This window comes from Pelophylax lessonae (assembly GCF_965119305.1).
Source record: "Pelophylax lessonae genome assembly, chromosome: 2".
Lineage (NCBI taxonomy): Eukaryota > Metazoa > Chordata > Amphibia > Anura > Ranidae > Pelophylax > Pelophylax lessonae.
The window spans coordinates 310,800,153-310,820,716 of record NC_138769.1 but is presented as its reverse complement, the minus strand read 5'-3'; the positions used below and the strand labels follow the sequence as shown (position 1 = coordinate 310,820,716).

Sequence of the window (20,564 nt, the reverse complement as noted above, 5' to 3'; positions counted from 1 at the left end):
CAGGTGTTTCTTTTTATCTTAATGCATAGAATGCATTAAGATAAAAAAAAAACCTTCTGCCTTTACAATCCCTTTAAAGTCTTAGAATGTGCATTTTTATCAAAGTCAATGTGCTCCAATCAGTTTTAATGGCAGCGCACCTAAAAATGTGTGTAAACGGCGCATGAAAACGCACCACACTGATGTGAACCTGGCCTAAAGCAAAACTCTTCATTAGTGAAACTTAGGCACATGTGGCTCTGTTAGATTGGGTAATCAGCAGGTGTCCCTGTCCCACTACATTACACGCTTCTTTGCAAACCACACATTTGGGGTTCACTAAGAAAACACTTTTTACTCTTTTACTAGGTAAATAGTTATACAATTTAAGTATTTTTGCAAAATGGAGGAACTTGCCCTTTCCTGTCTACATAGGCCAAGTGGAGTAGTGTAGATAGGAGGAATATACCTATGAATTAGTTGAAGAAATGGGTGCTTAAAGTAATTTAAATTGTCTTGATAGGTGGCTTAGCTATATCTTACATATTTTATGAATACCCTATATAAAATCTTAAAGCCAGATAACTATTTAATCACAAACTAGAAAATGTAGCCTGTTAATCTGTTCGCCATTAGATTTGCAATCCAAAAATATTTTAAAACACCAGAACATAAATATGCAAAAATATTTTACTTGAATTATTAATAATAATCCAGATTTGCTTCTATGCTCTAGGGAATGATGACTAACTTCTAATGACTATACCAAATAACAGTTGAAATCATTACTTTGATAGTCAAGTTAAATGTCTAGTGTAGTCTACATTGTTTCCTTATTGTAAGGATATTGCTTTTAAAAATAAAAGCAATTTATTAACTTTTCATAAAACACAAACTTGCTGGCTACGTCTTTTAAAAATTATATAGTTCTGTAAAGCTATGTAGAGTTTGTACCTAACTTATAAGTCAGATCCTATGGGTTATCAGAGACATGCTACAGACAAACATGATTAACGAATGGGTACAGAGCCGATGTAAATTCTAATCTAGGACAGGTCAAACCACTTATAGCAAATGTTTAAATACTGAATAGATGTGCAAATCAACAGTGATTGAGTTATTGTACCTATAAGCCTTGTCCTATACCTGAAGGTTTGAAAGGTGTAAGCAACAGCTTTGCTGTAACAGATTACAAACTACCACTACAGATAACCTCAGAGTACTCAAGCTGTACAATTATTGACCAGTAGGACATTTTAGGCCAGTGACCCCAGTATTAGTGAAAAGATGAGCAGAACACAGTATTTATAACAAATGCACGCATATAGCACACTAGAATGCATGTATATCTCAGCACCAGGTAATCACAAGATGGATGGATCTTTTTATCATCTCCAACCACGATCTATTGTCTGCAGACGGGTTTACTTTGGGCCCTTTCATCTAGACCAGGGATATGCAAACTCTGGCTCTCCAGCTGTTGCAAAACTACAAGTCCCATGAGGCATAGCAAGACTGACAGCCACAAGCATGACACCCAGAGGCAGAGGCATAATGGGATTGTAGTTTTGCAACAGCAAGAGGGCCACAGTTAGCATATCCCTGATCTAGACCATACTACAAATACCCATTTTAGCAATATCTATACTAAAAATAACTTTAAAAAAAATCTGTGCTGTATTTCTGTTAAACAATTCACAGACAGGACATTATCCTGTAAGTAAAGGGAAAAAAAGTTAAAAACAAAGTTGTATACAATTTGTACCATTTTAAAACAAACAATTAAAGCAGAATGGCTACTAAAATGTCTCTGAGATTTGACTGCCCTCAGCAGATACTAAAATAAGTGATTATAAATGTTGTGCCATGTATACAATACATCTTCTACAGGGGGCAGACTGCACCACAACAGGTAGCCAAATGTCTTGTGTCTGTAGTTAGGTTTCCATCAGCCACTGAGGCCCACAAAGAAGTTTTGACGGAATTAAATATCTAGAAAGACAGAAAAAATGTTTATATATTCAAGTAATCATTTCATTTATGAAATAAAATCATTGGGGTACCTAGAGAAAGGTTAAATGGCAGCAGTCAAAAAAGCTTAAGCTGGTGGTAGAGTTTGAAGCTGAACTTCAGGCAGGAATTAAAAAAAAAAAAAAAGGCGAATACAGTTATGAACTATAAAATTCTGAAATGTACTTTTAAAGGCATTCCTGTACAATAGACAATGAAACATGAAATCATTGACGATGACCAATGCAAAGAGCACTCCATTGCTGACCACCAGAAACATGAGAGACAGACTAGACTAGGTATACTCCTGACTGCTGCACTCCGTAAACTGTGCTGTTCAAGACATATTCTAGACCTCTGTAAGCTGTGTTTTAAATACACTCCTGACCACTGCCCTGTGAGCTGCACTATCCATTACATACTCCTAACAGCTGCATTCTATAATCTTTAGATGTAATTATATTATTTAAATAATGTTCAAGCTGGATACCTCTTGTATCCAGGTTTTATTAATATAATGTATTAACCCTAGTGTAATTACCTATTTTCTCTGTTATTACAATTATCTTACATAAAAAAATGTTTAAAGGAGATAAAATATCCCATAAAAAGATGTAAAAGTGTGACCTACTGCATTTGTAATACAGGCTCGGTCTTCAATGACCTTCAGTATATACATATGCTAACAGCAAATCTAAAGCATGTCAAAAGAAAAATCAATGTCCAAGACTGTTATCTTCAGTAATGATAAGCGTTCTCCTTAGAATTCAACCTATAAATGCCACTAATACCAAGTTGCTTTCACACCATTATGGAAGCGACTAGAGAAAAAAAAAGATAAACTAACTTTGATTGTCCTCATTTTTGTGTTTCCTCTCCATCGTTATTGAGTTGTTTCATTCTTGCCTGGACATCTTCATCTAAAACAAAAGAAAAAAAAAATCAATCTATAGCTTCAGGCTCAGTAATCTATTGAAAACCCATATTTCAGTTTACGGAGGCTTGCCATTAGTTAATTCACTTCCAGTAATTATTTAGCAGCAACATATTATGCAGCGCCAAGTCATATTTTATCTGTCCCGGTCCTACCAGTAAAGCCAACACTCTGATGTCCCAATCACATTCCCACACTATGACCGGGGGACAAGTAACCCCCTACCATGATAATTTAGAAAACCCATACAAATATGCAAACTCAATGCAGATGGTGTTCCGGTTGGGATTCATACCCAAAGTCCAGAACTTTAAAGCAAAAGTGCTAACCTTTCAGCCACCAAGGTCATTGTGACCACATACATAAATGTATTGCTATGTAAATAAAAGTGAAGATACATTTAAACAAGTTTACCGCAAGAATGTCCTTCAATGTCATCCAGAAGATTGGCTGTGGAGGCTGCAGTTCCTAACCTGCACTTTAAGTTAAGGTCACAGCATTAAAGAGCACATTTTCAATAAAATGTCTGAACAACTGCATTATTGAGGGCTCACACATAGCAATAAATGTTGGTTTACTTGCAAATGCATTATTTCAAATGTATTTCATGATGAAAAACAAATTCTTGACTTAAAAAGAAATGATGGGCTCATTTATACAGTATGTATATGTTATGTATTGTGTGGTGCCATACCCTTTTTAATTTAAAGTAGGTAATTTTTTCATGAATTTCCCTAGGAGTTTCTGAAGATCTACTATTATATGCTTCTGTTTTATGTTTAGATTTCCACCGAACGGAACAAAATGCAAGGTGATTACGAAAACATGTGATGTTTATCTAACAGCAATCATCCAGATCAAGCAAATTACTACGGTTTAGTAAATTCAGAAAAAAATAAAAATAATCTCCATGCCCAAGAGCAGAGTGAAATGTGAGCAAAAAAAAAAAAAAAAAAAGGCTTCTAAGTATTGTCAAATAGAAAAAGGTTGTTAAAAATAAAAAAGATCGGCTCCAGGTGTCAAATATGCTAAATACAACACGTCCATTGGTCAAGGTTGCCCAATTACTGCTACTTTGCTTACAAGCAGAACATTTATTTTGCTGTGCACAAAAAAAAATTCTCTATGCTTTGCATATTCATCTCCATTCCTTTTATCTGCAATCTGAGCCTATTCCTAGGATGGCAATGCTCATTCACAATACAATATTAGGACAAAAGATACAGGACTACACCTTCTCGTCTTCTTCTTCTTATTAGAAGGGCATGATCCTGTAGTCCTCAGAGACATTTGAGAACAATATAACCGATAAATAAACAACAAACAAGGAGCACAGACTTTAAAAGTTTATAATCGTGCAAAAAATACTTGTTGATCATGCCAAAAATGTTGTAAACTGCTAAAAAATCAAAAGGGGGCCAAATAAGAGAAGTTCATGGTTTAGGCTCCATTCACACTACCGCGACCTGTCAGGCGACTGGTCAGCCTGACAAGTCGCGGTCCATTGTGTGCTACAGGCCCAGTTCTAATAGGAGCGACACAAGCTCCGACTTAGAAAAAGGGTCCTGTACTACTTCGGGGCGACCTCGGAGCGACTTGCATAGACAGTCATTATATGAAGTCCGTGCAAGTCGCGCCGAAGTCACGGTGCACAGGACTTCACAGGTCGCCCCCGAAGTCGTGCAGAAGTCCTGCCGCTGCAGTGTGAATGCGGACTAAGAGTTTACATACACTTGAAAAGGTAAACATTAGATGAAGCTGATAGGCCAATAATAAAACCTTCGTAGGATTCTTCATAGGCACCTAAAGAGACCGTGAATCAGAGATGAAATTCAAACTTACAATAGGGTTATCAGCAATTTAGATTTAAGTCAAGACTTTCTACCATGGCTCATAGCTTTCATTAAAAGCTTGTATGGCGAGGAGATTATATATATATACATAATACACACACACATACATATATACATAAACACGCACACACAGTTGTGCTCATAAGTTTACATACCCTGGCAGAATTTATGATTTCTTGGCCATTTTTCAGAGAATATGAACACCACAAAAACTTTTCTTTCACCAATGGTTAGTGTTTGGCTGAAGCCATTTGTCAATCAACTGTTTCCCCTTTTTAAATCATAATGACAACAGAAACTACCCAAATGACCCTGATCAAAGGTTTACATACCCCAGTTCTTAAAACCGTGTATTGCCCCTTTAACATCAATGACAGCTTGAAGTCTTTTGTGGTATTTCTGGATGAGGCTCTTTATCTTCTCAGATGGTAAAGCTGCCCATTCTTCCTGGCAAAAAGCCTCCAGTTCCTGTAAATTCTTGGGCTGTCTGTCTTGCATGAACTGCACGTCTGAGATCTCTCCAGAGTGGCTCAATTAAATTGAGGTCAGGAGACTGAGATGGCCACTCCAGAACACTTTATTCTGCTGTAGCCAATGACAGGTCGACTTGGCCTTGTGTTTAGGAACATTGTCATGTTAGAATATCCAAGTACGTCTCATGCGCAGCTTCCGGGCTGATGAATGCAAAGTTTAGTCCAGTATTTTTTGATAACATATTGCATTCATCTTGCCATCAATTCTGACCAAATTTCCTGTGCCTTTGTAGCTCACACATCCCTATCCCCCACATCAGCAATCCACCTCCGTGTTTAACAGTAGGAATGGTGTACCTTTCATCTTAGGCCTTGCTGATTCCTCACCAAATGTAGCGTTCATGGTTGTGGCCAAAAAGCTAAATTTTGGTCTCATCACTCCAAATGACTTTGTGCCAAAAGGTTTGAGGCTTGTCTCTGTGCTGTTTGGCGTACTGTAAGTGGGATACTTTGTTGCATTTGCGTAGTAATAGCTTTCTTCTGGCGACTCGACCATGTAGCCCATCTTTCTTCAAGTGCCTCCTTATTGTGCATCTTGAAACAGCCACACCACATGTTTTCAGAGAGTCCTGTATGTCACCTGAAGTTATTTGTGGGTTTTTCCTTGCATCCCGAACAATTTTCCTGGCAGTTGTGGCTGAAATTTTAGTTGATCTACCTGACCGTGGTTTGGTTTCAACAGAACCCCTAATTTTCCACTTCTTGATAAGAGTTTGAATACTGCTGATTGGCATCCTCAATTCCTTGGATATCTTTTTATATCTCTATCCTGTTTTTACAGTTCAACTACCTTTTCCCGCAGATCCTTTGAAAATTCTTTTGCTTTCCACATGACTCAGAATCCAGAAACGTCAGTGCAGCACTGGATGGAAGACGCAAGGGTCTGTCAAGAGTCCAGATACTCAATGACCTTTTATACACACACAATAATAACAACAAGCAAACAGATCACAGGTGAGGATGGTTACCTTTAATAGCCATTCAAACCCATTTGTGTCAACTTGTGTGCATGTTATCAGGCCAAAATCACCAGGGTATGTAAACTTCTGATCAGGGTCATTTGGGTAGTTTCTGTTGTAACTATGATTTAAAAAGAGTAAACACAGTTGATTGATAATAAATGGCTTCAGCCAAACACTAACCATGAGTGAAAGAAAAGTTTTTGTGTTATCATTCATATTCTTGGAAACATGGCCAAGAAATCATAAATTCTGCCAGGGTATGTAAAATGAGCACACCCGTGTATAATATATATATATATATACACACACACACACACACAGTGCCTTGCGAAAGTATTCGGCCCCCTTGAACTTTGCAACCTTTTGCCACATTTCAGGCTTCAAACATAAAGATATAAAACTGTAATTTGTGAAGAATCAACAAGTGGGACACAATCATGAAGTGGAACGAAATTTATTGGATATTTCAAACTTTATTAACAAAAATTGGGCGTGCAAAATTATTCAGCCCCTTTACTTTCAGTGCAGCAAACTCTCTCCAGAAGTTCAGTGAGGATTTCTGAATGATCCAATGTTGACCTAAATGACTAATGATGATAAATAGAATTCACCTATGTGTAATCAAGTCTCTGTATAAATGCACCTGCACTGTGATAGTCTCAGAGGTCTGTTTAAAGCGCAGAGAGCATCATAAAGAACAAGGAACACACCAGGCAGGTCAGAGCTACTGTTGTGGAGAAGTTTAAAGACGGATTTGATACAAAAAGATTTCCCAAGCTTTAAATATCCCAAGGAGCACTGTGCAAGCGATAATATTGAAATGGAAGGAGTATTAGACCACTGCAATTCTACGAAGACCTGGCCGTCCCTCTAAATTTTCAGGAGAAGACTGATCAGAGATGCAGCCAAGAGGCCCATGATCACTCTGGATTAACTGCAGAGATCTACAGTTGAGGTGGGAGACTCTGTCCATAGGACATGTGCAAAAAAGCTATCAGCACTGTTATGTGAAATAGAAAAAAAAATTTTTTGACAAAAATATCCGGCAGCCACCACCAGATAGTGTTATCCACTTCCACAATATAAGTAATTCAAAACAAACAGGTGCAGCGCCAGAAAAATTAATAGTGAATATGTCCAAAAAAATTTATGTATAATGACAATATGTGTAAATACAGTGGGTACGGAAAGTATTCAGACCCCCTTAAATTTTTCACTCTTTGTTATATTGCAGCCATTTGCTAAAAAGTTCATTCTTCTTCCTCATGAATGTACACATAGCACCCAATACTGACAGAAAAACACAGAATTGTTGACATTGTTGCAGATTTATTAAAAAAGAAAAACTGAAATATCACATGGTCCTAAGTATTCAGACCCTTTGCTGTGACACTCATATTATTTAAATCAGGTGCTTTCCATTTCTTCTGATCATCCTTGAGATGGTTCTACACCTTCATTTGAGTCCAGCTGTGTTTGATTATACTGATTGGACTTGATTAGGAAAGCCACACACCTGTCTATACAAGACCTTCCAGATCACAATGCATGTCAGAGCAAATGAGAATCATGAGGTCAAAGGAACTGCCTGAAGAGCTCAGAGACAGAATTGTGGCAAGGCACAGATCTGGCCAAGGTTACAAAAAGATTTCTGCTGCACTTAAGGTTCCTAAGAGCACAGTGGCCTCCATAATCCTCAAATGGAAGACGTTTGGGACGACCAGAACCCTTCCTAGAGCTGGCCGTCCGGCCAAACTGAGCTATCGGGGGAGAAGAGCCTTGGTGAGAGAGGTAAAGAAGAACCCAAAGATCACTGTGGCTGAGCTCCAGAGATGCAGTCAGGAGAAAGTTGTAGAAAGTCATCCATCACTGCAGCCCTCCACCAGTCAGGGCTTTATGGCAGAGTGGCCTGACGGAAGCCTCTCCTCAGTGTAAGACACATGAAAGCCTGCATGGAGTTTGCTAAAAAACACCTGAAGGACTCCAAGATGGTGAGAAATAAGATTCTCTGGTCTGATGAGACCAAAATAGAACTTTTTGGCCTTAATTCTAAGCGATATGTGTGGAGAAAACCAGGCACTGCTCATCACCTGTCCAATACAGTCCCAACAGTGAAGCATGGTGGTGGCAGCATCATGCTGTGGGGGTGTTTTTCAGCTGCAGGGACAGGACGACTGGTTGCAATCGAGGGAAAGATTAATGCGGCCAAGCACAGGGATATCCTGGACAAAAACCTTCTCCAGAGTGCTCTGGACCTCAGACTGGGCCGAAGGTTTACCTTCCAACAAGACAATGACCCTAAGCACACAGTTAAAATAATGAAGGAGTGGCTTCACAACAACTCCGTGACTGTTCTTGAATGGCCCAGCCAGAGCCCTGACTTAAACCCAATTGAGCATCTCTGGAGAGACCTAAAAATGGCTGTCCACCAACGTTTACCATCCAACCTGACAGAACTGGAGAGGATCTGCAAGGAGGAATGGCAGAGGATCCCCAAATCCAGGTGTGAAAGACTTGTTGCATCTTTCCCAAAAAGACTCCTGGCTGTATTAGATCAAAAGGGGGCTTCTACTAAATACTGAGCATAGGGTCTGAATACTTAGGACCATGTGATATTTCAGTTTCTTTTTTAATAAATCTGCAACAATGTCAACAATTCTGTGTTTTTCTGTCAGTATGGGGTGCTATGTGTACATTCATGAGGAAGAAGAATGAACTTAAATGATTTTAGCAAATGGCTGCAATATAACAAAGAGTGAAAAATTTAAGGGGGTCTGAATACTTTCCGTACCCACTGTAAGCAAACTCAATGACCTTAAATCATAAGTGCTTCCCAATATCACACAAAAAAAAAAAAAAATCAAAAAATAAATAAGTGTCAATAAATCAATATGTGCATACACTCAAAATCATGAAATTAAATGTCCATATATAGGTGCATTCCAATCCTCAAAGTAATGGCCACCACAGAAGTTATTAATATACGATATTGTGCTTCACTCCACCCCTACCAGAGATTAAAGCCTCTCACCTTAAGATTTGACCCAGAGTCAAAAACAGCTTGTTTACCCCTCTGGGGTCACAGGCAGATGTCACCAAATGGTAAGGAGGTCATAGGACAACAATCAGTCGTATACTGCACAAATTTTGCCTTTATGGAAGAGTGGCAAGAAGAAAGCCATTTCTTAAAGATATCCATAAAAAGTGTAGTTTAAAGTTTGCCACAAGCCACCTGGGAGACACACCAAACATGTGGAAGAAGGTGCTCTGGTCAGATGAAACCAAAATCTAACTTTTTGGCAACAATGCAAAACGTTATGTTTGGCGTAAAAGCAACACAGCTCATCACCCTGAACACACCATCCCCACTGTCAAACATGGTGGTGGCAGCATCATGGTTTGGGCCTGCTTTTCTTCAGCAGGGACAGGGAAGAGGGTTAAAATTGATGGGAAGATGGATGGAGCCAGATACAGGACCATTCTGGAAGAAAACCTGATGGAGTTTGCAAAAGACCTGAGACTGGGACGGAGATTTGTCTTCCAACAAGACAATGATCCAAAACATAAAGCAAAATCTACAATGGAATGGTTCACAAACATATCCAGGTGTTAGAATGGCCAAGTCAAAGTCCAGACCTGAATCCAATCGAGAATCTGTGGAAAGAACTGAAAACTGTTGTTCAAACGCTCTCCATCCAACCTCCACTGAGCTTGAGCTGTTTTGCAAGGAGGAATGGGCAAAAATTTCAGTCTCTCGATGTGCAAAACTGATAAGAGACATACCCCAAGCGACTTACAGCTGTAATCTCAGCAAAATGTGGCGCTACAAAGTATTAACTTAAGGGGGCTGAATAATTTTGCACGCCCAATTTTTCAGTTTTTTATTTGTTAAAAAAGTTTGAAATATCCAATAAATTTTGTTCTACTTCATGATTGTGTCCCACTTGTTGTCGATTCTTTACAAAAAATTACAGTTTTATATCTATGTTTGAAGCCTGAAATATGGCAAAAGGTCAAAAAGTTCAAGGGGGCCGAATACTTTCGCAAGGCACTGTATGTATATATATATATATATATATATATACACACACATACACACACACATACATACACATACACACACCTACACGCATAGAAATTTTGTATGCATGTGTGTGTATAAGGCCCACTGAGACCTGTCCATTCTGGTGCTTTGCCTTAACACGTGCACATTAATGCAACCCTTTTCAAATGAATGTGCTGCCAAAGCACAAGAATGTATAAAAAGTTGGAAAAACTTGATTTTTTGACTTACCGTAAAATCCTTTTCTCTTAAGCTCATTGACAGACGCAGACTTCTTGATCAATATCAGTAGGGTTATACTGCCCCCTACAGGAGTAGGACACTAGGCAGAAAAAAAGTTCTGGCTACGCCTATGGACAGTCCCAGAGGGTATACCCTTTCACTTCATGCTATAGGATGCCAGTTCTGTAACAAAGCAGTGTCAGAGAAATCATACCAACCCAACTCAAAAAAACAAAGGGGCGGGTACTGCGTGAGTCAATGAGCTTAAGAGAAAAGGATTTTACGGTAAGTCAAAAATCCAGTTTTCTCTGTCGCTCATTGACAGACGCAGACTTCTTGATTAATATCAGTAGGGACGTCCCAAAGCAGTGCCATAAATGAGGGGTGGGACAGCAGAAACAAATCCACAAGGCTAAACATAGCCCACCAGGTAAAACAGGACTCATCGAGACCCATCTGAGAAACAGAAACCCTCAAGGGAGACTAAGGGCCCCCTTAAACAGCAGCCCGCAACTTTGCGGCAAAAAGAGGCATCTGCAGATGCCAGCACATCATCTTTATAATACTTAGGAAAGGCGCAACCAGACGACCAGGTAGCCGCCTCGCCAACCTGAAGCACAGAAGCCGGACGGCGAAAAACCCCAGAAGGAATTAAGCGCCCGAGCAGAAAGCGCCTTTACAGGGAAAGGAGGAACCTGACCCTTATTGAACCATCCTGTACCACCGTCTGCCTGACCCATCTGGAAACAGTAACAGCAGACGCAGGCAACCCTTCCCAGGGCCATCCATGAGCACAAAAAAGGAATCTGACTTGAGAAAAGTCAATAGTTGCCAGGTACCCCCAAAATGCCCGAACCACAACCAAAGCATGTATGCAAGTCTTAGGACATAAGGAGGCAAATAAGACGACCTCATGCAAAGTAAAAAACGGAAACCACCTTCGGAAGGAAGGACGGTCCCGGACAAAGTATCCTGTATCCCTATGCACCATCAGATAGGAAGAACGACAGGACAACGCCGTCAGTACCGACACCCTGCGCGCAGTAGCAATAGCCACAAAGAAAAAAGCCACCTTCAGGGACAAAGTGAGCAGGGGAATCCCCTGAAAATTTGCAAAGGGAGGGGTCTGAAGAACCAACATAACCAAGTAAGGTCCCAAGGTGGTAACGGAGGTCGCACCGGAGATAGCAGGTGTCGCACCATCTGGATGAAGCATGCACCAGGGAAAAAAATGGGCAATAGCCTGAGGAATAATATTGCCAAGACCGAGACCTGACCCTCGATATACGCAAGGCCAACCTTGAGAAACTCCCCGGGGAAAGAAGGCAAACAATCGAGCCACGGAGCAAGAGCTTGGGGGAACCCCAAAAGACGTACACCACGCAATATATGACTTCCACGTATGATAATCCATCGTTCTAGAAGTCGCTTTCCGTAGTGTGAGCAGAGTAGGGATGACTAAAGTAGACAATACCCTTTTCTTCAACACCCGGCTATAAACAGCCAAGCAATCAAAGCCATCGACCGTAAAACAGGATGGAAGATTGGTCCCTGACAGCAGGTCCTCCCTGAGAGGAATTCCCCAGGGAGCGTCCGCGACCAGCCCAACCAGGTCAGCGTACCAAACGAGATCAGTCTGGAACCGCAAGAATGATCGGAATCCCTTCCACCTCTATCCCGCAAGCAGTCACAGTAGTAACCTGAGAGGAGTAAAGGCATACAGCAGCTGATACAGACCCCACGGGCCCACCAGCGCGTCAGCGGTGTCTACCTGAGAATCCCGGGAGCGAGTCACAATCCGCTGTACATCACTGTTGATCCGGGACGCCAACAGAGCCCCATCTGGAGTACCCCAACTTGGGCACAACTGGTGGAACACCTCCGGATGGAGAGACCATTCTCCTAGATCCAAGGTCCGCCGACCGAGGAAATCCGCCAGCCCATTTCCCACTCTTGAAAAAGGAACAGCGGAGAAGGCTGGAACAAGCGTTCCGCCCATCGGAGGATGTCGGCCACTTCCAAGGCCACAGGAGCAATTAAGGTACCCCCTCAGCAATTGACACAAGCCACGGCCGTGGCATAGTCCGATTGAAAGCGCACTGGACAATCCCAAAGACGAGCGGTCCAGCGAAACAGGCAAGCCTGATCGCTCCCAGTGCCAGCACAGAAACAGGCCAACCTGAACACTTCCAGGGACCAGATTTCCTTAACAGAAAATCCACTAGAACCCCTCCTCACCCGGATAGACTGACAACAGTGGTAACATAGACCATAAATTGAAAATTCCCTGGAGAAGCATCAGGGGTTGAAGCCACCATATCAGTGACTCCCTGGGCACCAGGCTCAGCTGAAAATCGGATTTGTCCAAGGAAATGTGATTATTGTTCCACTCGAGAAGGGTGTCCTGCTGGAGGATTCTCATGTGGAATGAGCGAAAAAGGGCAGCCGCGAAGGACGACACCAGCAGTCCCAGAACACACATACCAGCCCAAAGGGACGACCATTTCCTGGGCAGCAACAGCTGATTGCAGTCCGAAGCTCGTGGAGTGCGTGTGAAGGAAGAAACACCCTTGCTAAGGGCGCCGACAGTCCCCGCTGTCACAGCAGTGCCAGAACCAGAGCCAACCACCTATGTGAAAACCTGAGGAACAGAAGCGAGACCAAAGGGTAATGCCACAAATAGATAATGGGCCACTCCCACTGCAAAGCGCAGAAAAAACTGTGTCCTGCGCATAGAGAATGTGAAGGCAGGCATCATTAACGGCCATGGAGGCCAGAAAGGCCAATGCAGGGAGGCCAACACCATGTGATGGATTCCGTCTTGAAACTTTGAACCAGCACGAACCAGTTCATCTCCTTAAGTCCAGTATAGGACGCTGTCTTGAATCAAGGAGAGCCACGGGGCCGGGAACCGGCAAAGACGTTCCCCCACCCCCGATATGGGTGGGGGTATCCTTCAGGCTGAAGCGGCCATGTCCGCAAGTCTGGAGAGAATGGATTCTCGTTTTTCCAGACCAGGGTCGCTTGGAACCCCTCGAGGGAGCCTTGAAGGACTTTGCCCCATCGACTGACCCTGAGGGACGAGAGAACTCCCTGTGTGCTGAAAGGAAGGGTCCTCACCAGTGACGGGGGTCCACACCCTCAGTAGCCTACGGAAGAAAGGTACTTTAATCCCCAGCGAGACTTGAAAAAAGTCAGCCAAGGAAGTCCAAAACAGACGATCCCCAGAGGGAAAGATCAGGGAAGCAAGCATCCAAGGCCGATCCGCAGACCAACACTTCAGCCACAACATGCGCCAGAGGACCACTGCCCAAAAAGGACAAACAGCCCAGCATGGGAGCAGTGACCAATGCAGCACCACAAACAACTGCAGCCCGTGCACCAGTTGGTCCAGCAGCTCTGAAACAGCAAGGGGGAGCAGCCTCCCCTCCAGGTCACGGCATAGTAGCGTAGCCCATGCAGCCAATGTGTGTGACACCAGGGCACCCAGCAACACCAGTCTTAAGCAGGCCCCGCCAGAGAAAACACAGTGCGGGACATAGATCCCGCCCTCTGATCCACCAGATCTGCACAGGATGGGGGAACCTCCACCGGGATCACAGCAGCTCCATACAGTCTGCATACCAGCGGATCCACCGTAGGTTGCACAGACCACTATGCAATGAGGGACCCTGCAAAAAGATAGTGTCTAGCACCCCCTCAGGCTGGGAGCAGTGTCCAAACCTCAGAGGAACGTTTTGGATGGTCCCACTCTTGTTTGAGCATATTGCAAAGTACGCAGGAAAAGGAAAAACATTTGCTGCTCTAGAAGGCACGTGAGCGACAATGTAGCCTGCACCTCAGTCGCAGCCGCGTCCTCCATCTAACAGTATCACGCACAGACACTAACAGTGCGTCCACCAGCGCCTAGGCTTGCGAGGCATCGAAGGCAAAAAGGGGACAGAAGACCCGACAGGGAGACCCGTGTCAGCAGCGACTGATGCAGACCCAGAGTCTGAGGCATCAGATGAGGAAGGGGTAGGCGGAGGGTGTTTATTAGCACCCTGTCCTTTAAAGGCCACTCCCAGCCGGGACACGAATGAATCCAGGGCCACCGAAGTGCATCTATAGCCAGTCGGGAGCCTGGCGGCCCTGCGGCCACCTCGAGGGGGTTAGGTAGGGACTCAAGTTCAGCAGGGTCCATTTTACACTAGGGGGACCAGTTAGCAAAGTTGGAGACAAAAAAATGGATTTTTGTAAAATCTTACCGTAAAATCCTTTTCTCTTAAGCTCATTGACAGACGTAGTCCTCCTTGATTAATATCAACTCGGGTTATACTGCCCTCTACAGGAGTAGGACTAGACAGGAAAGAAAACGTTCTGGCCACACCCTAGGGGCAGTCCCAGAGGGTATATCCTCTCACTTCCTGCTACAGCAAATCAGTTATGTCACAAAGCAGTGTTTAGAGAATTTAACCCGACCCAACTCAAAAACAGAGGGGCGGGTACTACGTCTGTCAATGAGCGACAGAGAAAAGGATTTTACGGTAAGATTTTACAAAAATCCATTTTTCTCTTTCGCTCATTGACAGACGTAGTCCTCCTTGATTAATATCAACTCGGGACGTCCCAAAGCAGTGCCACAAATGAGGGGTGGGAAAATGGAAATCAAAATCCAATCTAGAAGGCCCAACCGGTGCCAACTAGAAGTTTAAAATGCTCATCAATCAAAAGATGAGACTCAACAGAAATTTTAACGGAAAAAAACCCTCGAGGTAGACCACCGGTCTCCTCAAATTGCGGTCTGCAAAACCTTGCGGCCAAATGAGGCATCCACCGATGCCATCACATCAACTTTATAAAATTTTGTAAAGGTATGCACCGACTACTAGGTAGCCGCCTTGCACACCTGGACCACTGACGCCTGATGGCGGTAGGCCCAGGAAGTACTGAGCGCTCGAGTGGAGTGCGCCTTAACAGGGAACGGAGGATTCCGACCCTTAATAGAATAAGCCTGTACCACCGTCTGTCTAATCCATCTGGAGATAGTCGCGGCAGATGCAGGCAACCCCTTTCTGGGGCCCTCCGTGATCACAAAAAGTGAATCCGTCTTACGGAATGATTTCGTAGTCTTCAGGTATACCCTGATTGCCCGCACCACATCCAAGGAATGCAACGCACATTCCCGAGGATGACTGGGCTTAGGACACAAGGAAGGTAGCACAATATCTTCATTCAGATGAAAGTCTGAAAACCACCTTAGGAAAAAAAAGATGACTTTGGATGAAGAACTACCTTATCCCTATGAATCCCCAGATATGGGGAATGACACAATAATGCAGCCAGTTCTGACACCCTGCATGCAGAAGTGATAGCCACCAAGAAGGCCACCTTCTGGGATAATGTAAGCAAGGGAATCTCCCTGATATTTTCAAAGGGAGGTTTCTGAAGAACCGACAACACCAAATTAAGATCCAAGGGTGGTAAGGGCGCGCGCACTGGCGAAGCCAAGTGCTGCACCTCCTGGATGAAATTCCGCACCAAGGAATGAGTAGCCAGAGGCTTCTGGAAGAAGATTGCTAACGCTGAAACCTGACCCTTGATAGTGCTCAAGGATAGTTTCTGCTCAACCCCCTTTTGCAGAAAAAAACAAGATTCGGGTCACCGAATAGGTACGTGGGGGGAAAACTCCTACGATTCACACCACGCAATATAAGCCTTCCATGTGCGATAATAGACTTTGCTGGAAGTCGCTTTTCTTGCTTTAATTAGAGTAGGAATAACTGAAGCTGACAATTCCTTGTCCTTCAGTACCTGGGTCTCAATGGCCAGGCCGTTAAAGCCAGCGACTGTAAAGCACGATGGAAGATCGGTCCTTGAGACCGCAGATCCTCCCTGAGAAGAAGTCTCCAAGGAGCGTCCGCGACTAGTCTAGCCCAAGTCGGCGTACCCGGCTTGACGAGGCTAGCCCGGAATACCGGGATAACTGGAGTTCCCTCCACCTCTATCCTGCGGAGAAATCTCAGCAGTAACTTGAGAAGGGGGAAGACATACAGTAGCTGATACTTCCCCTACGGGCGCTCAGTCCAGTAAATCAGACAAAGTCTGATCGCTCTCAGTTCCAACACATTTTCGGTAACCTGGAATTTATCAGAAGAAATGACTTCCCCCTGGCTGAGCATCGGAGACCGAAGCCACCAGACCAGAGCCTCCCTGGTCCGCTCGCTCAATCGGATCCGATTGTCCAGGGAATCAGGATTCCGATTCCATATGAGAAGAATCTCCTCTTTGGAGAATTCGGGTATGAGACTGGGCAAACGGTACTGCCTCTAAAGAGGCGACCATCAATCCCAGCCATTTGACGGACAGCAACATCCGAATCATTGACTGAATCTTCTGGAGTTTCTCCGCATGGAGAAACACTCTTGCCAAGGATGTATCCAAAATTAGGCCCAGATAGTTCAGTCTCCTAGTGGGAACCAGGGATGATCTTTGGGAAAAGCAACAAAAACGCTGATGTCCTGCGAAGATGGGGATATGAAGATAGGCATCCTAAATGTCTATGGACGCCAGGAAATCCCCCTGATGCAGGGAGGCCACCACGTATGGATGGACTCTATCTCTTCCAAGACCAGAATTGGACGCACCTAGCCCTTTTTCCTGGGCATTGTGAACAGGTTCGACTAGAACTCCTCCAAGGAATGGGAACTACCACTGCTTGTTGCATCAAGCTGTCCCCCGCAAAGCTTTTTAAGCGACCCGAGGATGTCGAATATTGGAAGGGAAGAATCGCACCGGTGGAAGTGATCGAAACTCGATCTTGTATCCCGACCATATGACCTTGCGAACCCCTTTATCCGGGATTCTGGAAAGCCCTGGATCCGGAAACCGGTGAAGACGTCCCCCCACCCTAGAGATGGGTGGGGCCCATTCTGTCAATCCAACGGGATAACAGTGGCTTTATTTAGTCTGGAAATCGGTGAGTCCACTATTGGTGGTACCGTCCATCTTTGTAATGAGGGATTCCTCAAAATGATAGCGCCTAGCAATGCGTTTGGAAATAGCAGGGGCTCGTTTACGGACGACCCCATTTGAGCAAGGGAAACCCTTCATCATTTTGGTAGGCTTGCTAGTACCAAAAAAGGAATATGGGTCTCCGCTACCTCTGCCGGTGTAACCTCAAGATTTAAGGTTTCCCGGACAGACACAACTAGTGCTTCCACCAACGCTTCTTGTGCTATGGCGGAGGCAGAAGCGTCCTCCTCACTGTCTGAGGAGACCGTACCTGAGACAACAACCCCAGAAAAGGGGCTGCAATGACCAGCACAGAATCCGTATCTGAAGTATCAGATGACATAGGGGTAGGCGGGGGTCGCTCTTCTTGACCCCCGTCCCTGACAGGCTACCTCCACCCGGGATACCAAAGACTCCAAAACTGCTGATAATACATCATCACAAATGGGGTACTGGAGGGTCCTGCGGCCACCCCGAGGGGATCAGGTGGGGATACAAGTGTGGCAGGGTTCATGTAACAAGACACTTGCCAGCAAACACAAAAAAATTAATTGCAAGAAAAAAACATTTTTCTTTTTTTTTTTTTAACTTAGTCCCCCAGCGCAATAGCGCCCCTCAGTCTACCTGCTTGGACCCCTCAGAAAGAGAGAGAGAGAGACCCCAAGGCTCACCTGATGCACAGAAGTTTCTTATCAACTTGCTTCCAGCACTGTCTGTTACAGACAGGAAGTCTTTGGCTTGCTTTCCCTGGGCCAAGGAGGCGGCTACGCCCCTTTACACGCCTTCCGGCGCCTCCCAATTACTCCACGAGGTGTTTGGTCACCTCAAACATGGCCGCCCCCATGCTGGAGACACAAGGCTACGCAAATATGGCGGCCTCGTGCGATCTGCAAGAAAAAATGGCGGCGGTCTGTATAGGATAGCGGCGGCTTGCAAGCTAGCAGCGGCCTGCGGGAGGTGTGCATTCGGCCTGTGCGGCCGACGGGAATGCCTCGGACTGCGGGAGGTGTCCTCGGCCTGCGGGAGGCTGTGCGGCCTGTGGAAGTGACCGGCTTTCTGGAGGGATAGCGATCTGTGGCTGCAGTACTCAGGCATAGGCATCGGCCTGTGTACACACTATGACAGGTAGGATACCTCTATCTTCATGGTAATGCCTTTTAGTAGTCTGCCACTGACTTCAGTCACCCTTACAGTCATATAGTGACTTTAGATCGTCAGCTCCCAAACCAAGCCTCCTGGTTTCTATTCACAAAATCACACTCAAAATTGGGGGATCTGTGACCTGTTATAGGATAGAGGGGAGACCCAGAAACTGAGTGTCCGACCATCCCAGAGAGGGGCCCGCGTCCACCAACAAACCCGACAGGGGGAGAGGGGGAACATTCTACTCACCATACCGGAACCAGGCGGGCGCCAACTCCTGACAGAACCCCTCTCCACCGGGGTGGGGGGGCTGTCGACCAATACGGACGCCGTGACTCTGCTGGTCATTGGCGTCCAGGCGAGACGTTTAACTCGCAGGGTCAGTCCCCGTCCAGTGGGACTATGTCGCGGCCGACCCAGCGCGGAGCTATGGCCTGCACGCGCTCGTAGGCTGAACTGGGGTGACCACTGGATCTCAACATCCAGCCCGTCGCCCAGTTTCAGCGTACTTACTTGAAGATCTCACAGGAACACTGGAGAAAAAAAGCTGTCTAAAAAAGTATTTCTAAAAAAAAAATCCTGCCAGGACCGAAGATCCTAGCAAGGAATCTAAGTCCTTACTCCTAACTAGACAGAAAAAAACTGATTTGCTGTAGCAGGAAGTGAGAGGATATACCCTCTGAGACTGCCCCTAGGGTGTGGCCAGAATGTTTTCTTTCCTGTCTAGTCCTACTCCTGTAGAGGGCAGTATAACCCGAGTTGATATTAATCAAGGAGGACTACGTCTGTCAATGAGCGACAGAGAAACTTTTTTTTTTTTTTTTTTTAAACGTCCCGTCCATCTATGGCGCCCCCAATTGGCCAGGCAGCGTGCACTAGAGACCCCCCACCCCGCAAAGAGAGAGAGAGAGACCCCCAAGGCCCACCAACCCATAGCCATATGCACCAGAAGGCCCAGAGTGTCGCAGCAGCACGCTGCAGAGTATTGCGCCCGGGTCTGGGGAGCTCAGCCGCGATCCTGCTGCAGAGCATTGCGCCTGGGTCTGGGGAGGTCAGCAGCGATCCTGCTGCAGAGTATTGTGGTCGGGTCTGAGGGGATCAGCAGCGATCTTGCTGCAGAGTATTGCGCCCGGGTCTGTGGAGGGGCTCTGCACGCCTCCAGGAACTCCCATACAATGACCCCAAGCACTGACATATGAGCCGGGTGTACCAAGATGGCCGCCGCCATGCGCAGAGCACATGTAGGCTACAAGAAAATGGCGGCCCCGCGCGGTCCGCAGCGCCAAAGGGGACCCCCGGGGGGGCCCCCCCTCGTGCCTACCCACGGATCGATCGGCAGATGGGCCTGAAAAAAAAACACAGGTAGCAACCCCCCCCCGCACGATCGTTCAGGCGTCACCGGCGGCGCACCCCCCCGCCCCCATCTGCGGCCTGTAACCCAGATTCAGCCCCCTGGAGTCACCTCCCAACAACCACACTAGTGAGGGGGGGGGGAGGGGGGCAGATAGGTGGGGGTGTGTAACAGGACAGAGGGAACTCGGGATTGTGGGGGTCCGACCATCCCAGGGAGGGGCCCGCGTCCACCCCAAAACTCATCAGGGGGAGAGGGGGGAACAGTTTACTCACCATACCGGAACAGAGCGGGCGCCACTCCAGACAAAAACCCCTCGCCTCCCAGTGGGGGGGGGGGGATGTCGGCCAAAAGGGACGCTGCGACTCGGTCGCTGACCGGTCGTATGCGACTCGTCGGGACGTTTAACCCGCAGGCCAGTCCCCGTCCAGTGGGACTATGTCGCGGCTGACCCAGCGCAGAGCTAGGGCCTGCACGGGCTCGTAGGCCGGCTGGGGTGACCACTGGATCTCAACATCCAG

The 20,564-nt window shown here is 45.5% G+C and overlaps 1 protein-coding gene across 2 annotated transcripts in view; it reads right to left on the bottom strand.

Moving 5' to 3' along the window:
• Positions 1-261: 261 nt before the first annotated feature.
• CUEDC1 (CUE domain containing 1) overlaps positions 262-20,564 on the bottom strand; it is a 217,643-nt gene continuing 197,340 nt past the window's right edge. For both annotated transcript variants that reach the window (XM_082246151.1, XM_082246150.1), the window contains exons 9-12: positions 3,338-3,396; positions 2,837-2,909; positions 1,607-1,971; positions 262-1,442 (exon numbers count right to left, since the gene is read on the bottom strand). In XM_082246151.1, coding sequence (XP_082102277.1) covers positions 2,848-2,909; positions 3,338-3,396 — 121 coding nt within the window. In that variant the 3' untranslated portion in view covers positions 262-1,442; positions 1,607-1,971; positions 2,837-2,847. The remainder of the gene's footprint in view (positions 1,443-1,606; positions 1,972-2,836; positions 2,910-3,337; positions 3,397-20,564) is intronic.